This window comes from Electrophorus electricus, chromosome 4 (assembly GCF_013358815.1).
Source record: "Electrophorus electricus isolate fEleEle1 chromosome 4, fEleEle1.pri, whole genome shotgun sequence".
NCBI classification, from domain to species: domain Eukaryota; kingdom Metazoa; phylum Chordata; class Actinopteri; order Gymnotiformes; family Gymnotidae; genus Electrophorus; species Electrophorus electricus.
The window spans coordinates 13,601,137-13,616,735 of NC_049538.1; the positions used below are offsets into that span (position 1 = coordinate 13,601,137).

General features: G+C 47.2%; 1 protein-coding gene across 2 annotated transcripts; it reads right to left on the reverse strand.

The window, feature by feature from the left end:
- Positions 1-2,530: 2,530 nt before the first annotated feature.
- Positions 2,531-9,865, reverse strand: bmp16 (bone morphogenetic protein 16). Of its 2 annotated transcripts, none has more exons than XM_035524851.1 (3): positions 9,306-9,865; positions 4,827-5,158; positions 2,531-4,413 (listed from the first exon to the last, which is right to left on the reverse strand). In XM_035524851.1, the coding sequence occupies exons 2-3, from the start codon at positions 5,149-5,151 to the stop codon at positions 3,470-3,472; spliced, it is 1,269 nt and encodes a 422-aa protein (XP_035380744.1). In that variant the 5' UTR covers positions 5,152-5,158; positions 9,306-9,865; the 3' UTR covers positions 2,531-3,469. The 2 variants fall into 2 exon arrangements, with proteins under 2 accessions (XP_035380744.1, XP_035380745.1); XM_035524852.1 differs by lacking the exon at positions 9,306-9,865 and adding an exon at positions 6,862-7,052.
- Positions 9,866-15,599: the final 5,734 nt, after the last annotated feature.

A 15,599-nucleotide genomic window follows, 5' to 3' on the forward strand; every position in this document is an offset into this window, starting at 1 on the left:
AGAGGGACGGAGAGAGAGAGTGAGGGAGAGAGAGAGAGAGAGAGAGAGAGACTCTGTGTGTGTGTGTGTGTGTGTGTGTGTGTGTGTGTGTGTGTGTGTGTGTGTGTGTGTGTGTGTGTGTGAGAGAGAGAGAGAGAGAGAGAGAGAGAGAGATGTTTCTGTGGCCAGTCAACCGGTGCTGAACTCTGGGTTTAGTGTGAATTTGTCACAAACAAAAGTATAATGTGTCTCTAGTTTCTCTTAATATAAATGAAAATCTGACAGTTCATTGCATCTATAACTGCTATGTTCTCCAGTACTTAGGCCAGAAAACATGTCGAATGTCATTTATATTATAGATTCCCAATATAAGATAGATGGGGAAGATACCATTTAAAAATATTTCTTCATGCTAAAAATCACAAAATCTTTGTAAAAGGTCACATAAGAGCTTATAAGGGCTAAGGCTCTTAATAGACTTTCTGCCCTTTTTGATGTTTTTTTACAATGTCTAAAATGGGTTTAAGAGGTCAAAGGGTTGCTGGATATTGTGCAGTAGTCAGAAGAAGCAGAGTTCCTGATGTGCTAAAAACCACAGGAAGTGGTTTTCCCCAGAGTATGAGACAAGGGGCGGGTTTAAGCAGAAGAAAGGGTGTCTGGGCTGTTCTTTAACTTGTCAATCATTAAGAGGCCAATGGGGAACTCCCACAATGGATTTACCATATTTCTCATTGTGTGTGGTTTTCTACATTAATAACAAAAATCTCTAACTGAACATGATAGTCTTCTAGTGTTCATGCACCACTTCCTTACTTGGAAACCTTTCTTTTAAACTTTGTTCTAATGTGTTTGTTTATTTGTTAATGTTATAATATGTTTTACTCATTCCATCCAAAATGCTTGATCAAAATGTGGATGAGAGTCTGGTGATGAAACAGCAATGAAATGGCCCAAAGACCACCACCCTTGGAGCACAGTTTAAGTGAATCCAGCTTTGCCTCCGCACATCTGGAGCTTGAACGGAGGCCATACGGGTAGATTTATGGTGAAGAACGCTGTACCTTTCACTGGGTCAAGGCCACTGCGATCCACCTCATGGACCAATCCAGCTTACACACCTGACAAGATAAGCCAGGCCTACCAGCGATCACTCCTTTATGATGACCTACAAAATGACAGAGAAGGGAGGGAAGGGGACAGAAGGTCAAAGGTGATCTTTCTTCCAACACATGACCGGGGTGCTTTAAAAAGTCTTTCTCACAAATGTTCTCATAGTCTGTGATGTTCTTGCACACCGACTCCTCTTGGACTTACACCTGGTAAGGCCATGCACTCTTATCAATTGAGCTTGGTGAGGGCATATAGATACACAGGCCTGCAGAAAATAGCCTTCTCTCTCTATCTATCACAACACACACACGTGCACACACACACACACACACAAACAGCAAGGAGTGATGTTGAGCTAATGACAGCTAGTGAGGAGTGATATAAAGCAATGATCTATAAATCTGCTGAGGCTCGCAACTTCTGGATGTATCTGGAAGGTAGCACTCTCTCTGCTCACATTTTCTTTCATTTTCTCTCTCTCTCACACACACACGCATGCACACACGCATATACTCAGCAGGGAGTGATGCTGAGCAAAGATGTGTGGCTTACACTCTTGCCGCTATAACGTCCCATTTTAAGGTGTCTGCTGCAGTGTGTCCACAACAGGTCATATCGCAGTCATGGCCTTTGACAGACAAGAGATCGACGCTGCCAATAGATAGCGAGAGCGAGAGAGAGACGGAGGGAGAGGGAAGGGATCTCAGATGCATAACGTTCACTGATGAGGTGTGTGGCGGTTTGTTGGTGAGCTGTCTCCTCATCTTGCACTCCCCAGCCTCAGCCCCCCCAGATTTCTGTGTTCGTACAGTAGACGTAGAATGAAGGTCTGCTTGAGCTCTTAGATCAGTGGGTTTGTGCTACTGTGAGAGAGCTTGACCACTGGTAGAAATAGTGGGCTCATTTTAAGACCGATCGTTGTCACCAGTAGGCAGCCGTTGGGGGGCTTCATGCTGTTGGCCTAGCACACGTATGTTACCGAAAGCTCTGCTCTGCTAACCCACCAGAACCCGCATATAAAATGGAGCAATTGCAGCATTGCTTAAATCCCGCAGTGGGATTAAAACGCAGGGTGGAAGGGAACGAGTCTGCAGACAATCCCTAGAGTGCGTGATCAGTTTTTTTGTTTATTTATTTATTATTATTTTTACACATTTCACATCTTCAGACAACATCAGACTTTCCACAAACTGTTGCATATATGCGGGTGTTGAAGGTGTCACATTGTTAAAACTATAACCAGGAAATAATAGAACAATCCTACAGCCCGAAGAACATGTCCTAAAAAGAGCAACGAGTTGATTTTTTTCCCCTTTGAACTAGTTTTCTTTTTAGACAAGCAAAATGTTTGCTTCGACAACTGTGAAACATTAACACGATGACAAAATCTTCTTTCCACAGCATTCTGTGGAATGCTTTCGGCATGGATACATGTGTGACAACATGGTGATATTTTATGCGTGGAGGCAACTTTCACTGTTTTACAACTTGGCACTGGAAAGTTAACGATATTTTTATACATGGTGAATACAACCAAATTGGAATGATTTTCACTGTATTTGTGAGGCCTTACAATATGTATGTCTGCAATATTTGTAAAGATTAAATACATCATACCTGTTTGTTATTTAAATAGATATACATATTTATATATGTTCTCTTAAATTATATTTACTTCAAGACCATAGACATTACTTGTTTAGCAACTGTGAACTTTTCTCTGACTGCAAAGTAAATTAACATAACAGGTCACCATAAATAATAGCACTTCCACATTCAAACAATAGCATAATACTTTCTCAAACTTACTCTCAGGGTTTTGACTAGTTTCTGGTGGTAAGCATGAGCTGCCTTGCTTTCCTGTATTTGTACATCTTTTTACATATTATTTGTGTTGAGACATGTAGCGCACCGATCTTAGCATGCATTAGCCCAGCGTATCGCTTCTGTAAAGACTGAAGTCCATCAAAGCGTGTTTTGTCCTTGGCTGGCAAAAGCCCAACATCTCAGCTGGACCCTCCTGAAGTGGCACGACAATGGCGATAGCGAGAAAGGGTGCGAAACGGACAGGAAATACACAACAACACTGGCACAACACCGACAGAAGGGGGTCAGGATTTTGCGGAGCACAGGACAGAGCAGTACTTGGGCTGGGCGAGAGGGTTAGCAGCCCCGACTGCAAAGCACACGACACACAGACACGTACAGCTTCACCGGACAGGAGGATTATGGGAATGCCCTCAGAGGTTCCTTCATGAGCTTAAAGATTTGAACATTTCTTTTTTTCTTGCTTGCTTCCTTTCTTTCGGCCTTTCTCGCTCTTAAATCTCTCCTCCACCCGTGCCCACCTCTCCACTCCTGGTGCTCGCTCTGCCCCTTGCTACCGGCAGCCGCATCCCTCCACCACCATGTCCTGGTAGTTTTTCAGAACCACGTGCTCGTCCTGGTCCAGGTAGAGGAGCGCGATGGGGCTGAGGGCAGTGGGGACGCAGCAGGCGCGCGGCACCGCCGCCCCGTTCACCGAGTTCAGCAGCGTCTGCACCATGGCGTGGCTCGTCGAGTTCATGTGGTCGGCCAGTGGGAAGCGGCACTCGCCCAGGCAGAAGAAGGCGTCGTAGCCCGTGGGCGCCACGATCCACTTGTTCCACCCGACATCTCGGAAGTCCACGTAGAGCGGGTGGCGGCGGCAGCGTGTGCGGGCCAGGCGCTTCAGCTTGGCGGCTCGGCCTCCGCCGTTACGCTTCACCCGCCTCTCCACCCACCTGCCGCGCCAGCCCGACTCTGACCCCTGACCTCGGCTGTTTCTCACCCTGCTCCCCGCCCTCCTGCCCCTGGGTGTCCTCCTTCCGAGGGGTAGGAGCGGCTCACTGCGCCCGTCGTGGCTGTACGTGACCAGTAGTGGTCGCTGTCGTGTCCAGCTGTTCTCGTCCTGGTCCGCGGACCTGCGCACTCTCAGGTGATCCTCCGTGTCTACGTCCTCCACCAGAAGGCTGCTGTTATCTGGGCTCACCTCCAAGATGAAGGACACACTCCCTGACCAATCAGACAGCTTCTGAAACACTTCTCCATCCAGGGGGAAGGCCTCCCAAGACTCACCATTCTGGGGCTCTCTGGTTACCTGTCTTGAATGGAGTATCTTGGGCTGGGAGTTGGTGTTGCTACCAGAGAGATAGATGCTGACGTTGTGAGGAATTGAACCCACGCCCCCACGCAGGAAACGCAGTTCTGCTGAGACCACGGTCTCATAGAAGGGAATAGAGGACAGGTTAAACGCCATGTGGACCCTGCCCTTCTTCTCGCCAGAGTGAGGGATGTCTGAAGACACTGAGATGGAGAGAGAAGGGGAACAAAAAACATACAGGAGGGGAAAAAAAAAGAATTTCATTTGATCGTTGCTGCATTTCTTTTAGCTGTTGCTGCATTCATGGTCTTGGTACTTGCTTCCATTACATGTTCCTTTAAAAAAAAAACTCAGGTAATGGTGTAATGGTGTAACTAAATCATAATTAAATGTCATTTTCAGGGAGTGTTTTTAAAATCTACTCCAAGATCTCTATACTAAAGCCAAGACCACAACAGCAAACAGTTGCATTGACTTAACAGATATCTTTTTCATTACACATGCTGGCAGAAAAGGAGGTTAAGTCACTTCCACACATTACTGTGCTGCACTTAAAGTGAGCTACATTGCTATGAAGGCCAAAACAATCAGACCTCAAATTCTTAACACCTTGTACCTGCATGGTGAAAGGTGCGGACTGTGTTGGCCCCTTGGACATGTGGGGTAGGGAAGCTGAAGTCTGGATCTTCTATGAGATGGTATTGCTGGGTGTGGAAGCGGTACAGGTCCAGGAGATACTGTGGCACCAGTGCCCCCGGACTGGGGTTGGGATGGGACTGGAGGCCCAGGCGGCTAAGCAGGAGGTTCTGGATGGTCTGGGCCAGACTGGGCTCCAGTGGGGGGCCCAGGTTCCCATCAGAATGACTGGAACCCTCCTGGTGGCCTGACAAGGCTTGGGGGAGCAGCAGGGTCATCAGAACCAGAAGGCTAGCAGGGAACATCGTGGCCCTGGAGAGAGTGAAGCAGGTCATGCGTGATTTAGGAGTGAAATGACTCGGTAGCAAGACATTTGGTTTGTGTTTAATTCTCTCTGTGGTGCTGGACTTTACATGAAAAGTCAAGAGCCCTTTACATTAAAGAAAAAAAGGCCTGTTTTGAAAGTGGTTCACATAATGAAATACGAATTGAAGACACTTTCAAATCCCTGTTTATTCCACATTCTCTCCCAATCTACACAGTGCACTATATCAATAGATTTACAGCTATATTTGTCTTGCTAGTTAAATATAGCCAGAAAGCAGTGTTTTTTTGCAGGTTTTTTGTTGTAATTTAAATGGTGTTTGTTCTAAGTGACAGTAACTGCAGAAACAGCACTGGGGAAAAGGACCAGCACAGAAGAGGATATGGCTGTAATCATTGATTTAGGACTGTACATGTCCTGTTAGACCAATTCATTAGGCTCATGTCTCTCCTGTTGATTTAAATGACAAATGAGAGTAACCTGTAATGTCGATCATCTGTGTAATCTGACTTGTGCAAGCCTTGTATCTGGTAAAACATCACATTAAGGCTATACCATGTAAATATTTGGTGAAACACTTAAGGAGTTTGGAATTTTGTTAATTTTCTTCACTCTTTGTAGTCCTTGTTTGGCCATCTTAGATGCCACGTTTGATTTTTGTTTGCCGTTATGCAATGGAGGAGTGTCTGTGGAATGGTGTCATTCTCAGCCAGAATATCGCATTAGCCCCTCTAAATCCTGTGTTGATCTTCTCTCTGATTGCACCGCAGTGACGTGGTGATAAATGCAGCAAAAAGTAACGTTTCAGATTTTGCTCGCTCTGTCAGAGACTGACAAGTTTACACCACAGCTGCGTATGAACCAGTATTTTTAGATCCCGTGAGGCGGAAGCTTGTTCAAATGTCACATTCCCACTTGAATATGTAAATCAGACAGTATTTAAATATGAAAGATATGAGCATTAATGTACGGTATCTAAATTTGCATCAACATATCTCTAACACAGTCATGCTCAATTTGAGCTGAATATAGAGAAAAAAGAAAGGAATGGGACATGGTTTTCCCCAGCAACATGGGGAACAGTGACGTGGAATATAAAGTGTTAGTCAATCTTATCTGTCACTTTTCGATTAAAGCTGAGAGATCAACCAGCTGCTACCAAAGACTCTTCACTGCATGGCTAGAGGGCAGTAGGACCACCCCAGCCCTGGACTCTGGGTGTGGGCTAATTTGAGAGCCCAGGGGACACTAAAGTAGGTGTTCCACTAAGCTGGAGAATGTAATGTTCTCTCAGGTGAAGTCATGCACCACAGAGAAGGAGGCAGCAGAGGACTGTGGAAGTTTGGGTGGAATCCTCTTGGGATTGCTGCTATAGTGGATTGGGAATGATGTTCTTTCATTGCTATTCTCAACGTGAAATAGTCATTCCTGAGAATTCCTACTGTAGCCCCTTCTCTCTCTCTCTCTCTCTCTCTCTTTCTCCCTCTCTCACTCATCTCCCTCACTCCTCCTCCTTCGTCAAACTTGCGTCAGTCCCTCAATCAGGACCAGAACGTCGCCCACATCCTGCAGTTAAACAGATTAAGTGACCCCAACCCTCGCCATTCCATCACGGACAAACGGCAGGGTGTTATCTAGGCGGCGTGTGCACAGAAGCGACCCACACTGCACAGTGCCCATCTTCACCTACCTGGAAGTGCGGGGCCCAGGCTTAATTGACTGCTGTGGCTGCCTTTACCCTCGATGACCCCTGTGTGCGTTTATTTTCGGCAAGTGTCACTGCGGCGGGGCTGTGATTGGATTCTCGGATTCGCACCATCTAGCTGCTTCCTTTTGGGTGGAGGCAGTAATCAGGAGTAGGCTGAGGGGAGGGTTATTAGGTTCCAGGCTGACCCTGAAACAGACAGCAGGATGATCCCAGCAGACACTGGGAGCTAGGCTCGTGCCATTGCTACAGTGATGTGACCTTATGACCTTTGAGTTGGAACATAGAGTATGAAAGATTTGCTATCTACTTTCTCTCTTTCTCTCTCTCTTCTCTGTCTCCTCTCTCTCGCTCTCTTTCTCTCTCTCTCTGTTTGTCTTTTACCTTATCTTTCTCCTTCCTGTTGGCCATTTTCCTTTGACTAGAATGGATATATCATTGTTCAAAAGGGCACTGCTGCTAGTGACACACACACACACAGAAATATTTTGTATCTTGTTTTTTGTGTGGATTAGGTCAGTAATTTGCAATCGCCCAGGGCTCAGGTGTGTGTGAATGTGTGTGCCCATGCATGATTGTGTGTGTATATGTATGTGTGTAGGTGTGTGCACGTGTGTGTGTGTGTGTGTGTGTGTGTGTGTGTGTGTGTGTGTGTGTGTGTGTGTGAGAGAGAGAGAGAGAGGGTTGAGGTCTGTAGGGACTGCAGTTTTCTCTGTTCTGTGCTGATTTATCCTCTGCCATGAAGTTGTGTGTCTTCATGTTACGCGCGGTCCCTCGGTTCCTCATACTTCCTGTTGTTTTTCCCTCTTTCTTCCCCTTGACCACTTCTCCCTCACTCTTTCTCCATTTTTCCTCTCCATTCTCTCACTTTCTCCTAAAACAACACATGCTAAGACTGCTGAAAAACTCCTTGTGAAAAATGCTTTGTGTACCCCCCCCCCCACACACACACATAGAGTACCTACACTTTCCTACAGTTCAAATATGTGTGTGCTAGAAGAACTTGCAGACAGAGAAGTAGACTGGGGAGAGTGTGTGGCTGGCCATCTACATTAAGCAGATGAAATCTTTAGGATAATACACTAGGGAGCCTGGAGGGTGGTTGTATAGGAGTGTATTAGCACAATTGTAATTTGGAATAATTAAGAGCTAATGATACAGACCTGTCTGCCTCCTGTATGTCACACAGCACTGAGAAAACCTCAGAACCGCTATATAAATGTGTTTCTGTGTCTCTGTCTCTCTCTCTCTCGCTCTCTCTCTCTCTCTCTCACACACACACACACACACACACACACACACACAAACACACACACACAGCCAGAAACCATACACACAGCACTTTTGCCCAGACCAGACACACACACATGCACACACACACACACACACACACACACACAGATAGAGAGAGAGAGAGAGAGAGAGAGAGAGAGAGAGAGAGAGAGAGAGAGAGAGAGAGAGAGAGAGAGAGAGAGAGAGACGGTGGTCCGTGCCAAGGTTCAGATCAGAGTAGACTAAAGGGATCCCTAAGGACCATTGGAGTAGACTAGACAAGACATTGGCTCACAGGAGCATAACATGTTCTCAGCATGATAGGAGCACTCACAGTCAGCTGATCCGTAATACATCACTACCAAACTTAAATAGAACTCCTTCATATTTCAGGTGTAGCTTCTCTAATTATTTTTAATTCTCCTCCACTGTTTTACAAAAAAACATTATATGTAATATCTTTAGCATAATTTTACCATATTATTATTATTATTATTATTATTATTATTAAAGACATATGGCATGACATATCCCTAAGTAGGTGAAACAGGTACCTACAGCTACTACTACACATGTTGGTATGGTGTTTGCCAGCAGTGGGGAAAACACCCTTGTGCTCCGCGTGCCTTCCTACGAGTGCATTTCTTCCCTTTCCAGAGCATGTTATTTCTTCCTAGTCTCCTGCTGAGCAGGGCACAACTTCCCATCTTAAACTTTCTCCTTTTCCCTTTGACAGCCAGGCAGACAGTGAGGAAACCCAGAGATGTCCTGCAAAGAGATTGTGCCCAAGCTGTGCCACCCTGATTCCTGCGGCCGGCAGGGGCATCGCTTTCACGTGCGGGACGTGAGGCTCATACTGGGTGTACAGTCCACGAGCAGCACATGTGAGTTTTTAGCGCGGAGGCAACGAGCCATCAGGATCGCCGTGGAAACGGCAGGAAATGGACCTGAGGTGTAACGCGATGCAGAATAAACACGTCTTACTGACAGACTCCGAGTCTGATGAAAGAAAGCCTGCCAGAACGAGCTTATGATGTACGATCCGTGTTTTTACATCTGGGCTTAGACCACGAATGGTGCCAAGAGTGAGAGCTTCTGCTCGGGAAAGTTGTGTGTGTGTGTGTGTGTGTGTGTGTGTGTGTGTGTGTGGTACTCACGTCCAGGTGAGGTAAGAGATGTGCAGAGTCCATGGTTTGTCCGTGAGCTCCAGTGTTACGGACCCACGTCTCCTGTGCTCTCCTGAGAACCTGGTCCTCCCCTCGTCTCTGTCTCTCTCTCTCTCTCTCTCTCTCTCTCTTTCTCTCTTTCTCCCTCTTTCTTTCCCTCTTCCTCAGTCAGTGCGTGTGTGAGTGGTTGCCAGGCAGCCTAACTGTCGACTCCATGCTGGGGCACTGGGGGAAGACGACACGGTAATCCTGGGTCCTCACACACTCATCCTGTTGTCAGCTTCAGATAAGCTCGCTTAAAATCTCTCCACCAGCTTCCCTCTGGCCCCCCGAAGCCCGGCTCCTCTCACCTCCTCCTCCCCTGTCCCAGCCTGCCAACAGTCGTGCCTCTGAGAGAACAGCAGAGGGAACAGTCCGGGAAGATTGTGGAGAGGACAAGAGGAAGAGAAGTAGAAGTTTGAAGTTTTTCACTTGCCGGTAAAATTCCCTCCAGTCCGCCTGGCTTTGTAACCGCTTCTCTGCTTTCCACTCTCTGTTGGGCTCTCCTTCTCTATTTCACTCTCCTCCCCTTTTTCCTCTCTCTCTCTCTCTCTCTCTCTCTCTCTCTCTCTCTCTTCCTCACTCTCTCCAGCTGGTAAACTCAGTTAAACTCTAATTGACTTTCCTGTCCAGTCGGAGCCTCCCTGATAGTGATGTCACTAAGAGAGTCGCCCTCCCCTTCACACTTGAACACATAAACACCCACATGCGCGTGTGCACACACACACACACACACACACACACACACACACACACACACACACACTGAGATAAGGTCAGGGTTGAGCTGGAGACACAGTAGGTCAGATTTGTCATTTACTTTACACTTCACTCTTAGTTACTATTGTCGGAAACAGGAAAAAACAGGATAGATAATGCAGCGCACACGATGGGCACGACCACGGGCTATCATCCCTCTGACTGTTTACTCTGGATGGAGAGGTGGCGAACGGAGCGGGCTATCGAGAGGACGAGATTAATTCACTGTCAGTGGAGCGACCGAGGAGTCCGGCAGTGGCCGACTGGCGCATCCATCACCACGGGGCGAGAGGGGGAAAAGGGGCCTAGAGGGAGGGAGGGAAAAAGAGAGAGAGAGAGAAACAGAGACAGAAAGGAGAGAAAGGGAGACATAGAGAGACAGAGAGAGAGAGAGAGAGAGAGAGAGAGGATGATTAAACATAGACAGAGAGAGGAAGACAGAGAAAGAGAGAAAAAGATAGATAGAAAGGGAGGGAGAGAAGGAGGGAGGGAGAGAGGGAGAGTGGAGGAGTAAGGTGCATTCGTCCTTCCTGTAAGGTGAAGTGAATTGGTATGCATCCGACAGGGCAATGAGAAAACGTCTCCAACCTCAGAAGTGTTGTCTCACTGATTGGATTGAGTCCACTGAATCACTCCCCCACCCGGCTGCTTTAACACAGACAATACAGACAATCCCCAAATTCCTTTATTTCACTTGCATCAGGATGCAGCAGGACAACTCTAGGGTAACGGCAGAGCATGGCGGCAGAAAGAGGGTCCCGACACACAAATCCCTTTTCTCGGCTGAGGGGCTGTTGCAGTGATCCGGTGAGCCGCAACGGGTGTCAGGCACTGAAGGCCCTAAAGGGAAACAGTAGGCCCTCAAGCCTGCAGAGCCTCTGAGAGGATCTCCGCCTGCTCCAATGACTTTCCGACTCCACTGGGATCCTACTTTCTCTTTCACTCTCTATGTCTCTTCTTCGATTTCTTGGATTCTCCCCATTTTGTTCCCCCAGTTAGTCATTTGCAGTTCCTGCCTGCTATCTAGCTCTTCCAGGTCACACTTTAGCGAGCAGCATGGGAGGATGCAGGCTAACATGTGCTTCCTCCATGCCAGGCGTAGCCGTTTGCTGCTTCTTCTTGACTTAAACCACCCACGTGGTGGTGTACAGCTGAATGCACTCCAAGCAATTCTGCATATGTGAACTAGTAAATGTCTGTGATAAGCTAGCGTTGTTCTAAGCGATGGGGGGGGGGGGGGGGAATCTTAGAATCGCTAAGCCAGCTGCAGCTGTTCCTCACTCACCTGTAAGCTTTGCGGTATTCCATCTAGTTGCAGGTTTTCCGTGAATTTGCCGGGATAAGGTGATAATAAGGTTCTGGTGAACGTGCAGTTTACAGCAGAAGAGGGGATCACTTCCTATTACAAACCCAGGGCTTTGTGCCATTCCAGGACAGGGCATCAGCCCACCCTTGCACAGAGGGGCTGAAGCTCATCTCCATCATGTCTGCAACCAGCTTACACCCTGATCTGAGACCAGATGGACATCGGGCAGAAACCCGCGCTTCTCCTATGGTGATAATAAGGGATATTATGGCTTTATGTTGCTGGGTCTTGGCTTAGAGCCAGTTATAGAGAGCAAGAGGGCTAGATGCCTCTGGATCTTATCTCAGTGACAAAATGTTCTGTTTGCACAGGTGAACCCACCCCCACCCGCACCACCTCCACCTCCACCCACTTCACAAAGAGACCAAGGGTGCAAACTGAGAGAACGAAGAACAGTCATTATCAGAGCACTGCAGCTAAGGTTAAACTGTGCAGCTAGAAAGAATTTCCTTCACGCTTGCTGAATTTGCTAAACGCTTAAATCAAGTTAATTACTTGTGTTACTTGTGTTAAGTGAATGTACACAAAACACGGAGGGGTACAGAAGGGATAGTTTTTGTACTTTCGCAGCGAGAATGGCAGAGCTTGGTCTGTACTGGTGCATGCTGGGAATTTTGGGCTGCAGTTGTCAGGAAATGGAAAGGACATATGAGAAGGGTGAGATGATGGCATTGCAAAGAATAAATCTTCTACATGCCCCGCCCATAAACAACAACAACACACTCCTTCACACACTCTACGACAGTGTGCAGCATCACTCCCCCCGTTTCTATCTCACTCCACTCGCACTCTTGCAAATGGACAAACACGGGCTGGCTTTGCATTATGATAGGAATTCCAAAGTGCATTTCTGTAAAGATAAGATTCTTTTCTCCTTAGGTCACTGTTTTTGAGAGAGAAAAAAGACAAAGAGAGAGCGAGAGAGAGAGAGAGAGACAGAGAGAGAGAGAGAGAGAGAGCGAGACGGTGACCCATGCCAATCTCCTGGCTGGCCCTCTGACTATGAAACAATGTGAGGTTTTCCTTCTAATGGCACCACTGCCGGCACACAAGTTCTCCTACTCTTCATGATAATACTCATGGGCTCATCACACACACACACACACACACACACACACACACACACACACACACACATACATTGCATTGTCCCAGGACCCTGCCTCTCCTGCCCTATGCTACACAGCATTCCAATGAGGTCATCAGGAAAATTAAAATAAAGGCAAGGTCACCCAGCAGGTGAAGGCCGACCCGGGTGCGTATGAGTGCACGTTTTGCACTGACCCAGGCGCGTATGAGTCTGCGTTTCACATTGACCAGGGTGTGTATGAGTATGTGTTTCATATTGACCTCTATTCGCAGGAGGGGACACACACTGGGACCAGGGCACCAGGTACAGGGTACAGGGTACAGTGTGCACTGGACTCAGAGTACAGGATACAGTGTGCACTGGGCCCAGAATAAAGGTTACAGGGTACAGTGTGCACTGGACCAATGGTACAGGGTTCAGAGAGAACGTCTGCACTGGGCCAGGGCTCCAAGTCCTTTGGATTGTCCTCTAGTGCCCCTTAAAGGAAACGCAATGTTGCTAACAATGAAGGGAAGACAGCAGGAGCTCATTAGCATTGTGAGATTAGCATTAGTTCCATTAGCTTTCCTTTACTGTGAGTCCCCTTAGCACTTTCAGGTGGAGTCTTTCTGCATAAGCCATCCAGGTGTGATCTGGTATCAATGCCATTAGATCTTAGCCAAGTCAGAGATCTGTTGAAGCTAATGCAATTAAGCTCCCCCAAACCGCTCCTAATGCTTCACACTGTGAGATCACTGGCCAAAAAGTCCATCTTATGACCTTTCTGAGGTCAAGCAGGCTCCAGTGACTTATTTGTCCCAGAGCGATGGTGATCCTGGGGCTTGTTTATAACCACTGCATAGCCGATACATGACATGTTTATAACCTCTGCATAGCCGATCCATGATGTGTTGAAACAGTGAAACTCGCGTTTGGGCTGAAAATTGTGTTTAAGGCTGTGTAAGCTCTTTGAGAAAGGCTGATCTCCAGTCGGCTCTGGGGACGGGGTGGGGGGTGGGGGTTGTTGGACCGTTTGTGTTGGAGGGAGCACCCGGCATGAAGTTCCGCCAGGTGGGTGAAACATCGTTCATTTCAGAGGCCTGTTCTTCCTCTGCTCTGCAAGCTCCCAGAAAGACACACACCAAAAAAATAATTTTTATTGGATTTTTAGGGAACATTGAAATAACAGATCATGGCTTCAATCAGCCAGCAAATCAGACGCTTCACAAACACATACACACACTCGTACACACACACAGAGACACACGCACACGCACACACACACACACACACACACACACACATACACATACATACACACGTCTGAGACGAAGGGCATTCCACATCCACCAGTACCGCCAAAAGTGTCATTCTGCTGACTGTTTCCTTTTTGCATATTCAGTTCGTTAAGTGCTAGACTAAGGCTTAAGTAACTAGTGTGAACTCAGCATAATGCAGTGTAACACAGTATAACTCAGAATTTGAACAAGAATTCATTTCGTGCGTCTACTTTTGGTGTCTGTTTCGGTATTTTTCCCGTTTTGAGTGCACTGAAAATACTTGTTTCAAATACTTGCCTGGGTTGCTTATCATTGGTCCTGAACAAATCACAGTGTCATTTGTATGTTAATAACAGCTGATAGAAACTTATTAACTACTGTTAAGTTGTTAAGTCTACACAAGAGACTATCAGTGTGATAAGCCCTAAACACCTGCTGTAAACACCTGCTGTAATGTGATATGACCCATGACCCTGAAGCTCCAAACAAGCAATATTATCTAAAACTGTGTGCTTTGGATGATACAATCCAGGACTAGTGGACTGCCTTTACGATCCCCACTTCTCATTCCTGCATGTGTGTGTGTGTGCATATATATTTACGTGTATATGAATTAGTGTATATGAATGTGTGCATGTATATACGTGTGTGTGTGTGTATGTACATGTGTGTATGTGTGTGTGTATATGTGCACATATGTATATGTGTGTGTGAGTGTGTGTGTGTGTGTATGTGCGTATATGTATGTGTATATATGTGTGTGTGTGTGTGTGGTTGTGCGCACCTGTGCGCCAGTTTGTGCGCTACGGCAGCTTCATCGCGATAGCCAGAGCAGTAAGCAGATGATGCAGTGGACGGTCTGGCAGCGCCATGTTTATGGGGTGGGGGGTGTTAGATGGCGGTTAGCAGAGCGATGCGGATGTATCTAGGGGTGGGGGGTATAAATAACAGGAAGCGTGCTCTCCTCCGCTCGTGTAAACGTGTTCGGGGGGAATGGCCGCCTGGAGTAAATAAACGAACCGTACGAAAGGAGGCCGGAGCGACGCCAGAATTTTGTTCCTCCGCAATGTGAAAAATGCAGAATCCAAACAGGAACACCTGCAACTCAGCAGCCACGCCTGCCGTGTCGCCATGACAACCACCCACACGCTGTGTAAATAGTTTAGAGTACAGCAGAGAGAGGGGAAGAATGAAACAAAAAACATAAAACAAGTGTATGTGTATGTGTTTGTGTATGAGATCCATGTGTGTAGTACAGCGTGTTGATTCAACACTGGAGCTCAGCACTAGCGTAGACTCCCACTGAAGAAGCTTGAACTAGTTCCACCATACAGGTTGTCAAAGTCTTACTGGGAGACACGTGACTGGTATCTAATGCCTCTCTATGCGGCCGTTTGTCACTCTTCTGAATGACATCACACAGCTTGGCAGAGTGCCTGCCACAAAACACAGTAGAGCGTTGCACCTGCAGGCAGTGATGTGGTCTCCGAGTTGCTGAGGTGAACAGATCAGGACAGTTCAGGACTGCAGGACAGTTCAGAACAGTTCAAGTTCTTGTGTTATTTATGCGGGCTCCAGAGGTGGGTGAGAAGGTGGGGGGTAGGTTTGGCCTGCAGGTGTGACGACACATGGTCACGATGCCCCATCTGGCTTCGCTTGACCACTGTGGAGACTATTACCACGGTGACTGTTACCGCAAACCAGGTGCCTTTGGAGTCCTGTGCAACAGGGACAGGGAATATAACCTGATCTTGGGTTTCTGCCTGTCTGTG